Source organism: Sylvia atricapilla, chromosome 1 (assembly GCF_009819655.1).
Source record: "Sylvia atricapilla isolate bSylAtr1 chromosome 1, bSylAtr1.pri, whole genome shotgun sequence".
NCBI lineage: Eukaryota > Metazoa > Chordata > Aves > Passeriformes > Sylviidae > Sylvia > Sylvia atricapilla.
The window spans coordinates 63,557,819-63,573,846 of NC_089140.1; the positions used below are offsets into that span (position 1 = coordinate 63,557,819).

The window sequence follows — 16,028 nt, forward strand, 5'->3', positions numbered from 1 at the left end:
ACCCTTCTTCAATTGTGGGGTGCAATTTACAGGATTGCATTCCTGTACAATATTCCCTCAGAGTACGGGAATGCAGTTAGTACAGCTGTAGTGAGTCAGTTCAGTGTGTGCTGTGTCAGCATTCATTTGCCTTGTGCAGCCCTTTGCAGAGAGGAAAGTGTTGTCTGAAAATGCACCGGCTAACAGTTTGTTTTCAAATGTAACTCAAAGCGTAGGTTTTAGCTCATAAATCTCTTTTGAATAGGATTCAAATGCCATTTGAAATCGTTGCTCTTTGAAGACTGTCTTCTCCCCAAAAATCATCTGGACAGAGGACACTCCTGGCAAGGGAATTAATCTCTAGCTTCACTCTGATCCATCAGATCCACAGTTGGACACGTGCAAGGGCCTATCTTGTCACACTGAGCTTGCATCAAAATGTTTCTTTAACTGAATAGAAATAGACTGGCAGCTCTCTGCACTTAGTGCACCAGTTTTGCAAGCCAATTAGCAAGTGTGTGCTAGAACATAGTTTTGTAGTTTCTTTTATTAAAAGTATCAGTTATTTCATCACACTGGCATTCTCTGCTTTCTCAGCATCCATGGACCTGAAAAGTCTGTACCTCATGGTATGTTACTACAGGCCCCATACCCAGCCTAGGCTCTGACAGAAGAGGGCCCCTTCCTCAATAAACTGCCTGTGAAAAGCCTTACTTTAGGAATTGGTAACACAGTATCAGAGGAAGTTCTACAAGTTTCTGCTAAAATTTGGAGAAGGTAGATGTTCCTGGAGGCATGAGAACATCAAAAGGTGACTGTGAGCCACCAGTGTGACACAGGCAAATGCATTCTTGTGTGTCAGGCAAGATATTTCCATAGAAAGGGAAAGTGTTGTGCAAATCCTTGGTGAAAACTCACCTGTACCACTGTGGATAGTTCTCATTCCTCAGGTTCAAGAAAGTCTTCTTCAAGAAAGACTTCTTCAAGGAAGTCTGGTATGAAGGCAAACAAAGACTAAGCAATTGATTAGGGGTGTGGAGAACAATAGAAGAAGTTTTCTAGAAGAAGCAAGACAGAGGCTGAGAGAACTGCCTTCACTTTCAGCAAAGATAGCAATGTAGGCAAAAGGAGGAAAAGAGCTATTGAAGTGCAAGGAACAATACAGTAAAGAACACAAACCAATTCAGAACTTCTTTCAAAGAAGAGGTCACTCTAAACAGCATGCTCTCTGTATCTCTGCAAAGGTCACACAGAGGGTAAAAAACCTCTGTTTTTAACCACTGGCGTCACCACAACCAAATGTACATATATGTGATGTGAACACTCAAATTTATATAGTCTGTATGTACATACAAATTTTGGCACCAATGCACAACATTAGAAGAGTAGTACCTTATTTTCAATGGGCAAAATACTGAATCCTAAAGGGAAATATATTTTCCAGCATTTTAAACAAGATCTGAACTTCTTCCTGCAAAGTAAGTTAGGCAAAAGGCATGGAGGTCTCTAGGCTGTTCAGGAGAGATAGGTAGGGCAGGAGAGGTGGAAGAGTTTACTGTATACAAGAGAGAAGAATATCCCTTGTGGTTAGGGATGATGTGGTTGATAGTCTCTGGGGGAGGATTAGGGGGATGGATGACAAAGGAGATCTCCTGATGTGATGCTGAGGATCAGGGTTTACTGGACTAATTGTTAAATTTATTTGACTGGAGAATTTACCTGTGTGACTGGTTTCATCTCAGTGGCATGTCCAAGGAACAGTATGGTGAACTATGTTCTTCCATACTCTGTATAGTTCAACTTGTAAAAACTCTGGATAAAACTTTACATTATCACCTTTAGTCTTTACTGCAGTAGTGTTGAAATCTCTGTGATACTCTTCTTTCTTTCTAGGCAGGCAATGTGGTGACAGGAGAAATGGTAGAAGAACTTATTATTTCTGGAGCAGATATTATTAAAGTGGGTATTGGACCAGGTAAGTCAAATAAGGGTGGCTTTTGGTACCATTGGTAGGGGAGTTGTCCAGGTGGAACAAGTGCATAATGGTGTTTTCTTGCCTGTTAGAATGCCAAGACCCACTCAGGTCAATAAAGTACCAGTGAGCTTGCACACACAGTGTGTTTAAGAAATACATGCCCAGGTTGCTGGTGTTTCATGCTGCACAGTGTGGCATATTGCACCTTCAGTCAGTGAAGATGACTGTTATCAGAAGCACTGGGCTGCCTGAGTTCTGACATTATCACTGATAACAAGTGTTGGTTTGGGAAGACTTTTCTAGCCTGTTGAAAAGAGGATGAGTCATCTGAGCTAAAACTCAAAGGGGATACTGTGTTCAGGTGTCCACTTCTATCAGGGAAAGATGGGTTTCTGAATTGCTTTATGATTTGTGCTCTGTGAAGCTGAGGTTGTCCTTGGCAATGTCTTCAAAGAAGAAATGGCATCAACTGTGAAATACAGATAGCTTTGCCTGTACCTGTCACTATTGCCTGGAGCTAAAATTTACGTTTATGCACTTAGATGCTATCTATCACTCTAGCATTTCCATGGATAAACAAGAGGACCCTGAACTTCTTACAGTGTTTTCCCTATCTTCCCTTCCCTAATATTTTTGTCTGGCATAAACTGCCATCATCTACCTATTTTTCCTTTTCCCCTTCCCCTTCCCTTCCCCTTTGCCCCCTTCCTTTCCCCTTCCTTTCCTTGTGCCTTCCTTCCCATGTGCCTTCTCTTGCTATTTTCCTCTTAGGCTGTAGCTGGCGTCACCATATGTGGGTTAGCTTTTAAAGTGGCTAACACAAATGCCGCTGACAGTATAGCTGTGATCAGCCAGTGCAGTGCAGCCGATGGTTTACTCTGCAGTGCCAGGTAGTGAAGGTCCATGAATGGATAATTGGAGCAGAGAAAATGATGTAATAAACATTGCAGTTGTGCCCAGGAAGATACCAAGCTGTAAATACTGCAGAACACATGAAATGTAATTAACAGAGATTTCGTGGTATAATTGTCATGGGAAAATTCAGATTTAAAAGAAAAATAATTACAGTTTGTAGCTTCAAACATGAAAATACAGGTAAACGCTGTATAGTCCTCCCTGGAGATCTTCCTGAACAGATCTGTACAAGTTGACCATGCAAACTCACAAGTAACAAATGCTTCTCCCTCAGGTCTTGAGGCTTATTTCTGCATAATGATCCATTCTGTGGAAAATGGCAGTGATTTATTATAAAGCATTACATACAGTGTAAAGTACAAGCCCTATAGAAATTATATTAAAACTAATTTCCTTACTATTCTGCAAGAATTATTCTTTGTGTTTTCACTTTGTCAGTTCTTGGAAGGATCTTTGGTAACTTTTGCTTTCCTGGTAGCTTGAGTATGCCTGGATATCAGCTGAGTGAAGGGATCCAGATTTCACTGCATTTGGTTTAGAATCTGTTTTGAAATTTCATTGTCATGCAGGCCTTTTACATCTGTAACCTAAGTTATAAGACCTAGACTGGCAAAAAGCAGTCCTCATTTTGACTCTTAATTTGAGAAAGAAAGTAGAGAAGGTATTCCAAAAGGTCTGTAGCCATGTTGCCATATTTAACTATAATTACTTTGGTTATATATGTATGTAATAAATATATATACACCTTTATTTTTATCTATATGTACATCCATGCACAATGGGTATAAATAATACAGTTCAATGATTAAATATTGTTCATATATTTCCCTTGTTGCACTATACGGTTTTCAGATGATTACTTATCTCATTTTTGAATGCTATGTGCTGATTTTTTTATATTCCCCAAAATTGCAGTCAAATTATTTCTGCCTTTAGTATTAAATAAAAGATGGGAGAACTGTTAAAGAAAAAGAGAAAAAAAACCCCAGATTTTACCAGAGAATTACTTCTTTAAAGATGCAGAAAAGAGATAGAAATACTTATTAGAAGAAATAGTCAGGTAATAAATCCTGCTGCTGAGTCTCACAGGTTGTGATTCTGGTCCTTTTGTCCCTTCCCTTCAGGTGCCTCAGTCAAATTTGCTTTCTTGTGATGCAATAATCCCTCACTGAGAAGCATTACTGATGAGAACTAAACTGGGCCTAGCCCAGTTAGTTGTTCTGGAGAAGAAAGGGGGGACATCAGTCTCCTCAGCCACAGCTCCCATGAAGTGGCGTGAGAGCATTTCAGAACTAAAGTTCCTGTGTGTTCCTTTTATCTGTGAGAAGCCAGCATTGGCCATAGAGACTTCTTGAGAGAAGAATAATGCTGAAAGAAACACATTTTTTCTGTTTCCTTTCTGTCATCCTAATGGGCTGTGTTTATTACTCTCGTTCTCTTGTCTAGGTTCTGTGTGTACCACTCGGATTAAGACAGGGGTGGGCTATCCACAGCTGAGTGCTGTTATTGAGTGTGCAGACTCAGCACATGGCTTGAAAGGACATATCATCTCTGTAAGTAACTATCATCCACTCTCAGATTCCCACTGTGCAAATGGTTGTGGAACAGGAGAATCAAACAGTCTAGTACCCTGCATGTTGATACCTGTGCTTCTGTCATCCCCAGTTGGCTCCTGTATTAGCTCCTAGGACAGTCAGTGGAGATCCAGATGTAAAGAAACCAACTCTCTAACATTAAAAAGACATGGGCACCTCACTCCTGTTCATGACTTTCAAAATCTTCTTCTTGCTCCCTGAATGGAGGAAGCTGTTAGGTAAATAGACCAGGAAGCTTGACAGTTTTCACTATTGAATCAAACAGTAATTCCTGTGAAAAGCTTCTGGAAAAAGGGTGGAATGTAAACATGACTTTCCTCAGAGTGTGACTCAGGGGCATGCAGGCAGTAGAAGGGAGCACAAAGTAAGGTGATGCAAGTCCATCTGTGCCCTAGTTGGATTGATTCGGATAGTATCCTCACAGAGCTCTCTGCACAGGGGCAGGAGTATTTGAGGTGGCTCTTTGGAGCACAGCTGGGCACGTGAGCCACTTATGTTCTCACCAGACTCTGGGGAAATAACAAGTCAGACTCTGGGGAAATAACAAGTCTGTGGAGGAAAAAGAGCATCTGTTTATTGCCTGCTAATGGCAGTTTCCACTCGTGTCAGCAAGACCAGATTCACCTCACAAAGTAAATAGGTAAGCATGGCCTCAGACTGAGCTAGGGTGCAGTCTGCAGCACCCAGAGGTGCCTCGTGCATGGGCACACACAGGCAGTCACCGTGTCCTGGCCGTGTCAGGCTGCCACAGCCTCTGCAGGCTGCCCATGAGGCACCTGCTCATGGGGAGGGCACAGGGGCTCACCTGTGTGCTGTGCTCACAGCCAGCAGGCTCCCTCTGCAGCCCTAGGAAACCACACGGGATTTTGGATCTACTGCCGAGTGAAATCACTGGAAGGCCCTGTTTTTTCTGCCCAGTTGGGACTGGTATCCATGTGAGGAAGGAGGAGTGTTGTGTGTTGAGGAGGGAAGTGAGAGGAAACAAACTGATTGGGGATGGGCAAAGAGTTGACTGGATCTCTTGGAGTGTAATGGAGCAGGAGCATGAGTTACAGTCAGATCTCTCTTGCTCTTTATTGTTGATGAATATGCAGTACCTCCTCTCCATGGCTCCTCTGTTTGAATTTTGCAGAAAAAACAGAGAAGCAGTCTGTGATTTTTTTTGTGACTTGGGCAGTATTGCAAATGTTTTTGTCGATAACAGACAGTAGAACATGTGTGCAACAGAGCATGAAAGCCTCGCTCGTTACTGTGAAGGCTGGATAAGTATAGGTGTCATCCTGGCAGTGGTGCTCAGAGACCCATCCTAGTTTTGCAATAATCATTTTCTGCTAGCAGCCCTCAGAAGAATGCTGTTATCCTGCTTTTACAAGAAACCAGGGAATGCGTATTTAGACTGCTGAAAAATTAGATGGTTCTGTACTGTATCTCCTTTCCTGCTTTGGGAATGGATCAGTTCTTGACTTGCTCAGGTTTCAGTGATCCCACACCTATCAGCCCCCTACGGGGGAATATAGGAGGGCAGTTTGATACCTGTCTGTTACCAACATCTGGGCCATAAGAAATACCTTCAGCTGCAGCTGGGCTCTCTAATACCACTTCAACTCAACTCTGTCACCCAATCTAAGAGTAAAATAAGGGTAAGGATATTATGCATGAATTCTGGAGCATTCAGGTGGGTATTGGTGTATTAGGGAAAGAAGAAGTTGGACTGGATGGTTGTTGCCAGAGCTCTGGCAAGAATATCATGGAAGAGAGGTATCCTCATGACAGACAAACACCGTATGGCAGCAATTCTAAGTATAGAATTACGTCTGGTGGCAACAAGTGTACATGGCATCCCTCAAAATGTCTCACTGCTGTCTTTCTGGGGATTGAAGAGGGGGCATACCCTACCTGAGCCAAAAGAAATCCCTACATGCAGAGTATTACCACAGCTATCTATGTCAATTCCCCAGGAGAAAATGTGTCCAGCAATTTTTGTTACGTTGATGTGGAAGTAGCAGGAAGGATGTGAAAAGAGTCAAAGTCTACCAGCTAGCTTCATTTAGATTATAGCTAATGGTTTGGTGTGGGCTAGTCTCTTGGGGTACTTTCTTCTATCCACTTCTGTCTTGTCCAATACCTTCACCAAATTAAATCCTCATTCTTGTTATGTTGGTACAATTTCCATATGAAGGAGAAGTCTTGCTCTCAGAATGAGGAAGTGGTGGTGCTGAGTACAGTATAGGCACTGCAGAGAGCACAGCATGACTGAACCCTGAACTTCAGGAGCTCTGCTAGGATGGGAGCACAGACTGGGATTTTAAATGTTCCTATTACTGAAGTTATCATGTATGAATTTTGGAACTGATTCATTGACAAGGAAGGTGACGATTTTCAGGCAAACATCGTAGTCCAAGTGAACACCTGGTGTCTGTCTAGTCATTTACACAGAGAAGTAGGAGGTAAAATTGCACCAGTTAGTTTCCTCATGCTAAATTATCTGTAAGACTCTCGAAGCTCACCTCAGAAATGAATCTTTCATGACTCACTGAAAGCAGAGAGGAAGCCCTCCCTAAGATACAGGCATGGTTTCTGTCCTGTGCTGTTTGTCTTGGAGCCAGTAGTCTCAATTTTCACTCCTGCTAATCCATTTGCCTTGAGAAAGTGCTGCAGTGAGTTACAGTGGACAGGGCCTGCTGGAAGATGTTCTTGTAGGTCAGAGAACTCCTCTTTGGGACAGAAAGGCAGTCACATATTCTAGTAAGCCAGCAATGTGGGGAATGGAAAGCAGCCCTGCATGTGTCCTTTCTCATGTGGCTATCGTTTGACAGAGATCCCTGTTTCCCCTTCTCCCTGCCTGGGCAATAGGTCACCAGCATTCAGTGAAAAGAATGACTAAGGGCTTCTTCACCCAGCTACTGCCATACTGTCCCTTTTCCCACACAGAATGCTTTCCACAAAGAAATATGCCCGGTATATGTAGTTCAGAATAAAGCACCATATGTATTGTTTTTACTGCTGTATATGCCACATACTTTATATATCTTCTGCATAATAAATAGCTATCTGTTTGCAGATACTGTAGAAAGCACTGACTATGCAGTTTATTATAAAGGTTGCTTGAAACATAACTCATAGTCATAAACTCGTTATAAATTGCATATAATACTAAATGTTCAACCAGTGTATACTGTATGGTTTTCCATGCTGTACTTTTCTTTCCTTGGGCTAAATATTGTTGCTGTAAAATGGCTTATCTATCTGGAGAACAAGACTGGGGACAAAGACATTACTTCAGCCACATTAAAGTGATTCTGTTGATGGGAAAGCTGCTTTCCCCCATCCTTCTTCTTAGCACCCACTTGGCTCAGACTCATGCTGTCTACAGGTTCCATGACCATAACCATTTCCAGTAGTCTTTGGTATTGTGCTAGTTCTCCTGAATTTAGAGGCAGATTTTTACAGGTAAATTTCCCCAGGGTTCTGGGGTAGAGGCTGAGCCTGCGGCAAGCTCTGTAACTGAAGCCCAGCCATCTATAAATCATTCTGAACCCAGACCCAGGGCCCTGTTGGGACAAGCTGAATTTCAAGGGGGAGCTTCCAAGGCAGTGCAGCACCAGAACAGTCTTACTTTGTAAACAGAGTGCCTTCTTTTTCTGATGGAATGAAGCGCTTTACTACTTATAGCTTTATTATATAGCCCCTTCTGGCATAACTGCTTAGTATGTTCCCTTTTTGTTTCCCTTTCTGTGAATCACTAAATTTACCTGCTTATCTGGAGACATCTACAGATAAAGAAGGGCTGTGAATCATCACTGTCACTTCCTTTTATCTTACATGGTAAACCATGAGCTTCTGGGCAAGTCTCTTAAGCTGCTCAGCATTTTGTAATTTGGTAACATTCAAAGTGTTATTTTTGTGAAGCTAGTGATTAATGGTTACACAGTAAGGCCCCCCCCAGTCCTCATGGTGCCTCTGAAAGCATAAAACCTTCATCACTGCCACTGCTGGGTTAGTTATAAAAGTCAGATCCTGAGCCGCCCAAAACCAACTGGCTGCAACCCACCTACGAGGGAGCATTCAAAGCCAGTGCCTCTCAGACAGTAAGAGTCCTAAAATGGTTCTTTGAAGATTATTAGACCCTTTCTACCCTGGCTCTTCTTCCCCTGACACATGCACACACACTCACACCCTCCTCCAGTCTATGACAGACTTGTTAAAGGGAAAGAATTGCACAAGCAGAGCCCTTAGACACCCTTGCTGTCAGCTCCAGGAATGAGTGCTGGGCTGACAGCTGAATCTCTCTCTCCTTCTAAGCTCAACAAAAGGTATAATGTGCTAGAGGTTATCAGCAAATGGCATAAAAGCCTTTAAAGTTTTACCAGGCGCTGTTTGCAGTGGGGTGCCCTTTGAAAAGCCAAATCACATTTGGATCCACCTGCTCAGTTTGTGTTTGAATCCTTTTCTGGGCACACGGAGTTTCTAACCCACCGCCCTGCTGCCAGCTGCCCATCAAAGCCAGCTCTAATGTGGCTGATGGTGGGGGTGTCTGGCTGTGCTGGCCGCAGGTCACATTTCTGCCAGCAGGGAGGTGAAACAGCGTGAGGTAACTGGCCAGTCCGGGGGCAGCTTCAAAAGCAGGAAAGATGTTGGCAGCCTGCAATGGATCCAGGTCATCAAAGAAATGAGGAGCTCTCCTGGTACAATGACTGTGTAGACTAAAGGATCTTTCATCTGGTGCTCAGACCTTTACAAATCGTAAAGAACCATAGCACATGATGAGCTCTGCTGTGTGTCATTCCTTTTTTACAGCTCTGTCACACGTAGACAACCTCCCTCCCCTCAACTGAACTCCTTTCATCAGCCACTGCATTGCACTGAAACTGAAATGTGTAGGTCTTAAATGCCAGAAGTCCAGACTGCTGTTGTTTTCTCACCAAACCCATAGCAAACAGTAAGGAGTAGGATGATTGTCACTTACCAAAGATTGTATGAAGCAAGTTTGTTAAAGATTATCAGATAAAAATCCCACCTAACTGATGGTATATTCCCTCTCTGCTCCCACTGTGACCTTTTAATATATTGTAAACTGCTCAGTAAGATATTTTAAATGTCTTTGGTGGTTGAAGGTAGAGGCTTGTGGTATCTCTGTATCACACAGCCTTTCATTAAAATGGCAGGGGATGATTCAGATCAGAGGAGGTTTTGTTTTCTGGTTTCTGGGGTTTGGAAACTTGCAGTCAGGAATTTGCATTGCTGCTGTTACCAGTGGTATTATCAGTAGACTGTACAGAGAGTAGGTGAGCCTCAAGAAGGTAAGCAGTGGAAAGGATTATCTAGATTCCCTGAAAACGTGGCCAAGATGATACATCCCAAATGCAGAGTCAGCTCTATTTGACACGCTGTTGCTGAGCAGGGGCTGGTCGCAGAGCTCCAGTGCTCACTGGGTCCCTGAGTGACCTCGCTGCCACTCACTGTCGTCTTTTCTTTGTGCAGGACGGAGGATGCAACTGCCCAGGAGATGTCGCCAAAGCGTTTGGTAAGGACAAAGTGTCGTGACATCCCCACGCGTCTCCAGCGCCTCTGGCAGCGGGGATGCAGGAATTGGTGTGGCCCTGAATGTGTAATCAATTAGCAGGATGTTACATTAGTCCCTGCAGCTGACTCCAGTGAAATTAATGCACTTTGGAACAGTACAAATTCTGCAGTGCAAAACATAAGAGTGGTCAAAGTGCTGTTTAGAAATTACCTGCCAGGTATGTATGAGATACAGCTGCTCTGAGAGTAATATGAAGAAAACTGATAAGGGTTTCTTCTGAGTAGGGTTCAGAGATCTCTGTCATATTGCCAGATCTGGCTTACTTGAGCCTTGAGTGAAAGAAGAGCCAGTGGAATGCATGTTGGACAGAAGAACAAAACAAAAAGGCAGGCCAGATCCCTGGAGATATTCCTGGGATCAGCTGTCCACTTGAAGAGATGAGATTTTATTTATACTGTATTCCCTAGAGCTAGGCAGATGTCTGAAACATCTAAGTTAATAATTAACAGATTTTGCTTTCATGTCAGTAAGTTCAGTGAATTGCACCAGCTCTTGGTGATAAAATAAGAGGATTTAATCTGAGTATTGTCTGTTGGTCGTGAAAGTCTTGTTGGTATGGGGGGGTCAAACTCATGATTGTCACTTAGCTGTAACCTTTTTACAGCAGCATATGGGAAGCAGGCACTAAATGCATCCTGAGATGGCAAGACATTTAAAGGTACTCCCCCAGCTCCCAAAATGCCAGACTCTTCGGAGGTGTCAAGTAGGGTAATGCCTGGAATACAGTGGGACAGCACAGTCTCTCACTGGGATTTCAGGGTGGTAGGAAAACAAGAGGTTGCATATTATGATACAGAATGTCTGCCTTGTAGGAAGCTTTGCAAGTATGGAAAGCAGAGGTAGGACTAAACTCAGATTACAGACTTGCCAAGAAAAACTCTAGGCCTCCTGGAAAGGTTGAAACTAAAATCTAAGTTTGCAGACAGCTCCTGTTTTGAGATAGGTCAGATGACAAGGAGGACTTAATTAGAGAATTCTGAGGACAGCTGTGGAGTGATTGCTACCAGCAAGGAATGTGCTTGGTCAGAGGATTTCATATAACCCTTGTGTTACCCAGTGGTGATGTGATGTAGGGAATAGATACTTCCAGTTGGGTGATTCCAACATAGCTGAACAGCAGCATCCACCCTCTCAGGTGAGATTGCATTTAAAAATGTCCATGCTCTCCTCACTCTGACATGCTGCCTGCAGTGAGGTCTTTATTCTGCCTTTCTCTGGCTTCACAGCTCACCAAGTTCTTACTGGTGGGGTGTGGTCCTTGAGAGCTTGTGAACTGAAACTGTGACCTCACTGTATTCCGGGCTAGCTGCACAGAAACCTGGCCTGTGGAAAAGGTCTTTCCTCAACAAGAGCATTTCCAGAAGTTAGAACCGCCGGAAGCAACTTCACAGTGTTTCAAATGTTTTTCTTTGTAGTGTTTATTACAAGTCTGAAAGATTGTTGTAGTCTCTTTGGGCTAACTGAACCTGCTTGAAACCTGTGAAGAGACAGCTTCTGGCTTTGCTGTTCATCAAGAGGTGCTGGGCTTCCCAGTGGTACACAGAATTCTCCCTTGGACAGAGGAGCATCAGAAAGCTGACATTTTCCAGGCAGTAGTTGTACTCTTGATAGTAACCTGGACAGATCAGTGTGACTGTGTGTCACAGCTACAGAGCTGGAAATGATGGAGATAACCCTGAGGCAATAAACTTACTGTATCTGGTTATGTACACTTGAGGTAGACACACTGTGAACATCTGACAAGCTGGACCCAGATGTGCATTTGTCAAAGGTATGTGGCAGAACAAGGTTTGAGAAGACATTATTACTATCAGTGCTTATTGAATGCTGCTGAAGTGATTGGCTTACTGAGGCTCGTAGACTGTAGCCACCATGCCCGACATTTACAAGTCAAAGCCTTGATACTGGATTGTCTGGCACAGACCTCTGTGCTTGAGTTACATGACTATATTGATAGCAAAGACCGGGTGCTAAAACACCCAGATCGACAGTTTCATCTAGGGGTGAAGGCCTGGACAAAGCATGGGTAAGAGACAGGAAGAGGACTTTGATTAAAGTAATTATGCTATCTGGTGGATCACTGTAAAATCTTCATGGGATGGGATCATCCCCTATAAAACAGTGACAGAGCATCTAATTGAATTAAAGGAAGTGTGAGGGAGTTGCAAATGTGAAGACAGGCACTGACAAATGGCTCACGGTGTGGCTGGAGGAGCAAAGTTCATGGAAACAGGAGGACTAGATTGGACTGAGTGAGAGAATTGTGAAGAACCAAGAAATACATATTGAGAAGCTTTAAGATGACACCTGTGGCTTGGTGTCAGGACTCAGAGGCAGATTAGGCGTTTTGACAGAGGGGAAACAAGGTAGAAGCCTATTTAAAAATGCAAGGAAGAGGGAAGCACTGAAGGTGAGGGACAGAAATGCTGTGAGAAACATGCTTTGGGAGAGACTGCTGCAGTTCTGGAACTGCAGTTCTGGTATGGATTCTGTAAGCTGAAGATGTCACTGCCATCTGGGTATTAGAGATGATAATGAAAAAGATGTAGGTTGATAGGAAAGAAAAGAGCTGTTTTGATTCAGGAATGAGAGAAAGTATGAAACTTATGCTGGGCTCTCAGATGGTTCATACAACTGAATCCTTGGAAATGCTGATAACATGAACACACTCCTCAGAATGCTCCAGGGAGGCACTACCGTCTCCTTTTTTAATGATGAGAAGTCAAAGCACAGAAATACTAAGTTCAATTGCCTGAGGTCACATATATATTTTTGTGATACAGCCAGGAAAGAATGTGCCTTTTGAATCCTATGCCAGCATCTTTAACACATTACTGCTGTTCCTTACAGCAGTGGTGAGAAGAGATGCAGAAGCAGGGAAGGAAAAGGAAGGAAAAATCATATGGAAAAGTCAACTGGGGACGTACACTAGTTCCAGATTATACCAGATCACACTGGCTTTTTCTCCTGTTTCCAGCAGCTGTGTGTGTGTACCTACTGCTGCAAAGCTGGCTCAGCTGGAGCACAGGTGAATGTTGATTCCAGGGCAAGCTCTGGTCCAGGCAAACTTAACGCTGCATCTGCCTGGAGGGCTGCCCAGCTCACAAATCCAGGCCGACTCCAGCTGAATTTGTGCAGAGCCAATTTGGTTATCAGTGACTTGTATAATCAGGCATACAAAAGACATCTGAGGGACTCTATCCAGATCCAGCAGAACTGTGTGAGTGCTGCAAGCCTGGGCTGGCGTCAGCACTGCTATTCTGTAATGGCTTGAAAGAGGAGGCACTGTGAAATGTGAATGAGCAAAATTAGCCCAGATACGGCGTGGGCCTCAAGGGGAAAGCCAGTGCACGAAAGTGGCATTGTGTAAACCAGGACGAGTCTGGCCAGCTTTGGGTGAGCTACTGGCATGCTTGTGTGCAACATACCCCATCATATCCTGTGTTATCTAGGGGGTTGTTGCTAGGTGTTCCTACTCCTAATGGCATGCTGTCAATCTGGACTTGAAAACAAAAGACTGCAGATGGATGTTGTAAACATCACCAGTGCTTCTGGTGGTTATACAAGAAAAACACGCATAAGTTAAAGACCATGCTAAAAGCTAAAACCTCCTGCTCAGATATGAACTGATGGAAACTTAATGGAACAGACTTGAAACTTTCAGATATCTTTACAACACTGAAGCACCGTGGAAGGTTCTGGAGAACATTGGAGAAGTATATTTAATGTGGGCTTGTCATTTCTGGAGCAGCAGGGCAGCAAGCATGTGTCGTTTCAATGTTTAGACGTGCTGCATCTGCTGTAACATAGCTCCTCTCTTCTGGAAGAGCTTGATGAATTATGTTGTAGTTTGCAAAAGTTACTCAAGTTTCAATCCTGTGATTCAAACATATTTGCTTCCCTCCCAAAAATATGCAGCCAAAAGGAAAATAATAGATACTGAAGTGCACAGGAACCAAAATTCTGTGATCCTGAAGTGTAGATTTCATGTGCCTTTTGCATTATTAATTTGAAGGCTGTAAGACCCACAACCAAAAATGGCACTAGAATTGGGGATCATGAGATACTGTTGACAAGGCAGAGTCCAGAATGTCTTTTGGCAGGTTTTTGACCTGTTTAAACACCCTTTTTGCAGCCTTGACCTCAAGTCTTGTCTCTCCTTCCTCGTGTTTTCTTCCACCCATGAGGAAGACATAAACTAGGTTTCCCAGGGTGCTTATTTTTTGCAAAGATGGAAAAAAGTTGTGCTAGGTAGCAACAGGAATTTGCCACCAGTAATTAAAAGATGAGTATTCCCTTCTTTTTTGGCAGATTAACAGTAGTAGCAGACATGAGTCAAACCAAGACTTTAAAACTCAACCATCTTAAACAAGAAAGCTCAGGAGAAATCTGCGAGGTAGCTGACGTGATAGGACACCTGAATGGGTGCCTGGCTATAAATATTGCTTGTGATGTGCTTTGCACAAGCTTCATTTTTACTATCCCTTTACCATGGACACAGTGTCCCTTTCAAGCAGCCACCAGATGAAGGGAGGTGAGGTCAGCAGAGCAGCTGGGTGCTCTGCTCCCAGGCACTGCTGCCAGCTCTGCTCTTTGGCAAAGGGGTGGAAGGAGGAACTGGCACACTTCACCCTTGTCATGTGTTCTAAGATCAAAATATCCCCAAATTCAGGCAGAAGCTGAGCAGATTTGATAGAGATTTCACTTACTTTTCAGATTTCAAGGTCTGGTGCTATTGTTCGTGTAGTGACAGAGCTCAGAGCAAATCCTAATGCCAGACTTACCTAGTCTGGGATCTCCCCAGTGTTCGGATGTGTTCGTAGGAGGATGGGTGTAGTTCAAGCTCATCTGCTTTCTGTCAAGTGTGGTTTATAGCTTAGTTCTTCTGCCAGTTCTGGGAAGAAGCTGAGCTGAGGGGAGGCCTGTTCTGACACATACACGTTGAAGAAGCAGAGAGTATGAACAAGAAAATGCTTTGTTTCAAGGGTGGGTCACTACAGGCTCATAAAAGACTAAAAGCCAAACTTTTCCAAGCAAGACTAGATATGCCAAAATATCATAGGAGGAGCTTCTGGTGGAATAGTTCCAGCCCAGCTGGAAATATTTGAGATCACAGTAGAAAATTAAGAATGATTCCAAAACCCTTCTTCCTGATCTTACTCCTAGTGGAGCTGGTTTCATGATTTACAAAGCCAGAGGAGATAGACAGACTGAACAGTCATGACTGAGTATTCAGTGTTGCTGTTCAGTACCTGGCACGTATTTAGGAGCTGTAGCTATGGGTTAGACCTCCTTTGTGGTGTATGCTGAGAACCACAGAACCCAGGAGGGGTGGTCCTTGGCCCAGAATTTTTAAACAGGAGCCAAATGCAAACCCATTCAGATCTCTTTGCCTAGGAATCATCCTGAACGACACTGAACACATACAGCCGATGGACTTGAAAAATCCATCATTTCAGTTAAAAATCTGCTTGTTTTATATTATTGTTGGGAGGATTACATTACATTCATGAGTCTGTTCTCCTTCAGGGTACATTCCCACTCAGTTCTTGTGGCCTAGAAAGCTCTGGAAGTAGGAACCATCCACTTCTCTGTACAGCATTGAGCTCAACAGCTCCCAGCCCTGTGTTTAGGACTTTGGATTGCTGCAGTCACAGTTAATAAGCAATCATGCTCAGATACTATTAGGAAGTAAAGGGTTAAAACTGAATTTGAAAATAAAAGACTGTGTGGTTGAGTAGAATAATCTGTATCTTTGTCATTGTAACAGAATAGGAGGGTTTTGCATTTAAAGTACCAGAGAAACACAATTCAGCCTGTGTCACTTCTACAGTAAAGCTTTTCTTCCAAGTTTGCTGTGACTATTACAGGAGGGGACTCTGTAGCAAACTATTAAATGCTGGCTATTGTTTCCGGAGATCACAGTGTTCTTGCTTTGGCTTTCACCTTCTTCTCCTTTCCCTGCTTTCTTATGTGTCCC

At 43.3% G+C, this 16,028-nt stretch overlaps 1 protein-coding gene across 1 annotated transcript in view; it reads left to right on the forward strand.

The window, feature by feature from the left end:
- GMPR (guanosine monophosphate reductase) overlaps positions 1-16,028 on the forward strand; it is a 41,666-nt gene that overhangs the window by 12,783 nt on the left and 12,855 nt on the right. Inside the window, exons 5-7 of the mRNA XM_066324504.1 lie at positions 1,873-1,954; positions 4,316-4,422; positions 9,946-9,988. Coding sequence (XP_066180601.1) covers positions 1,873-1,954; positions 4,316-4,422; positions 9,946-9,988 — 232 coding nt within the window. The remainder of the gene's footprint in view (positions 1-1,872; positions 1,955-4,315; positions 4,423-9,945; positions 9,989-16,028) is intronic.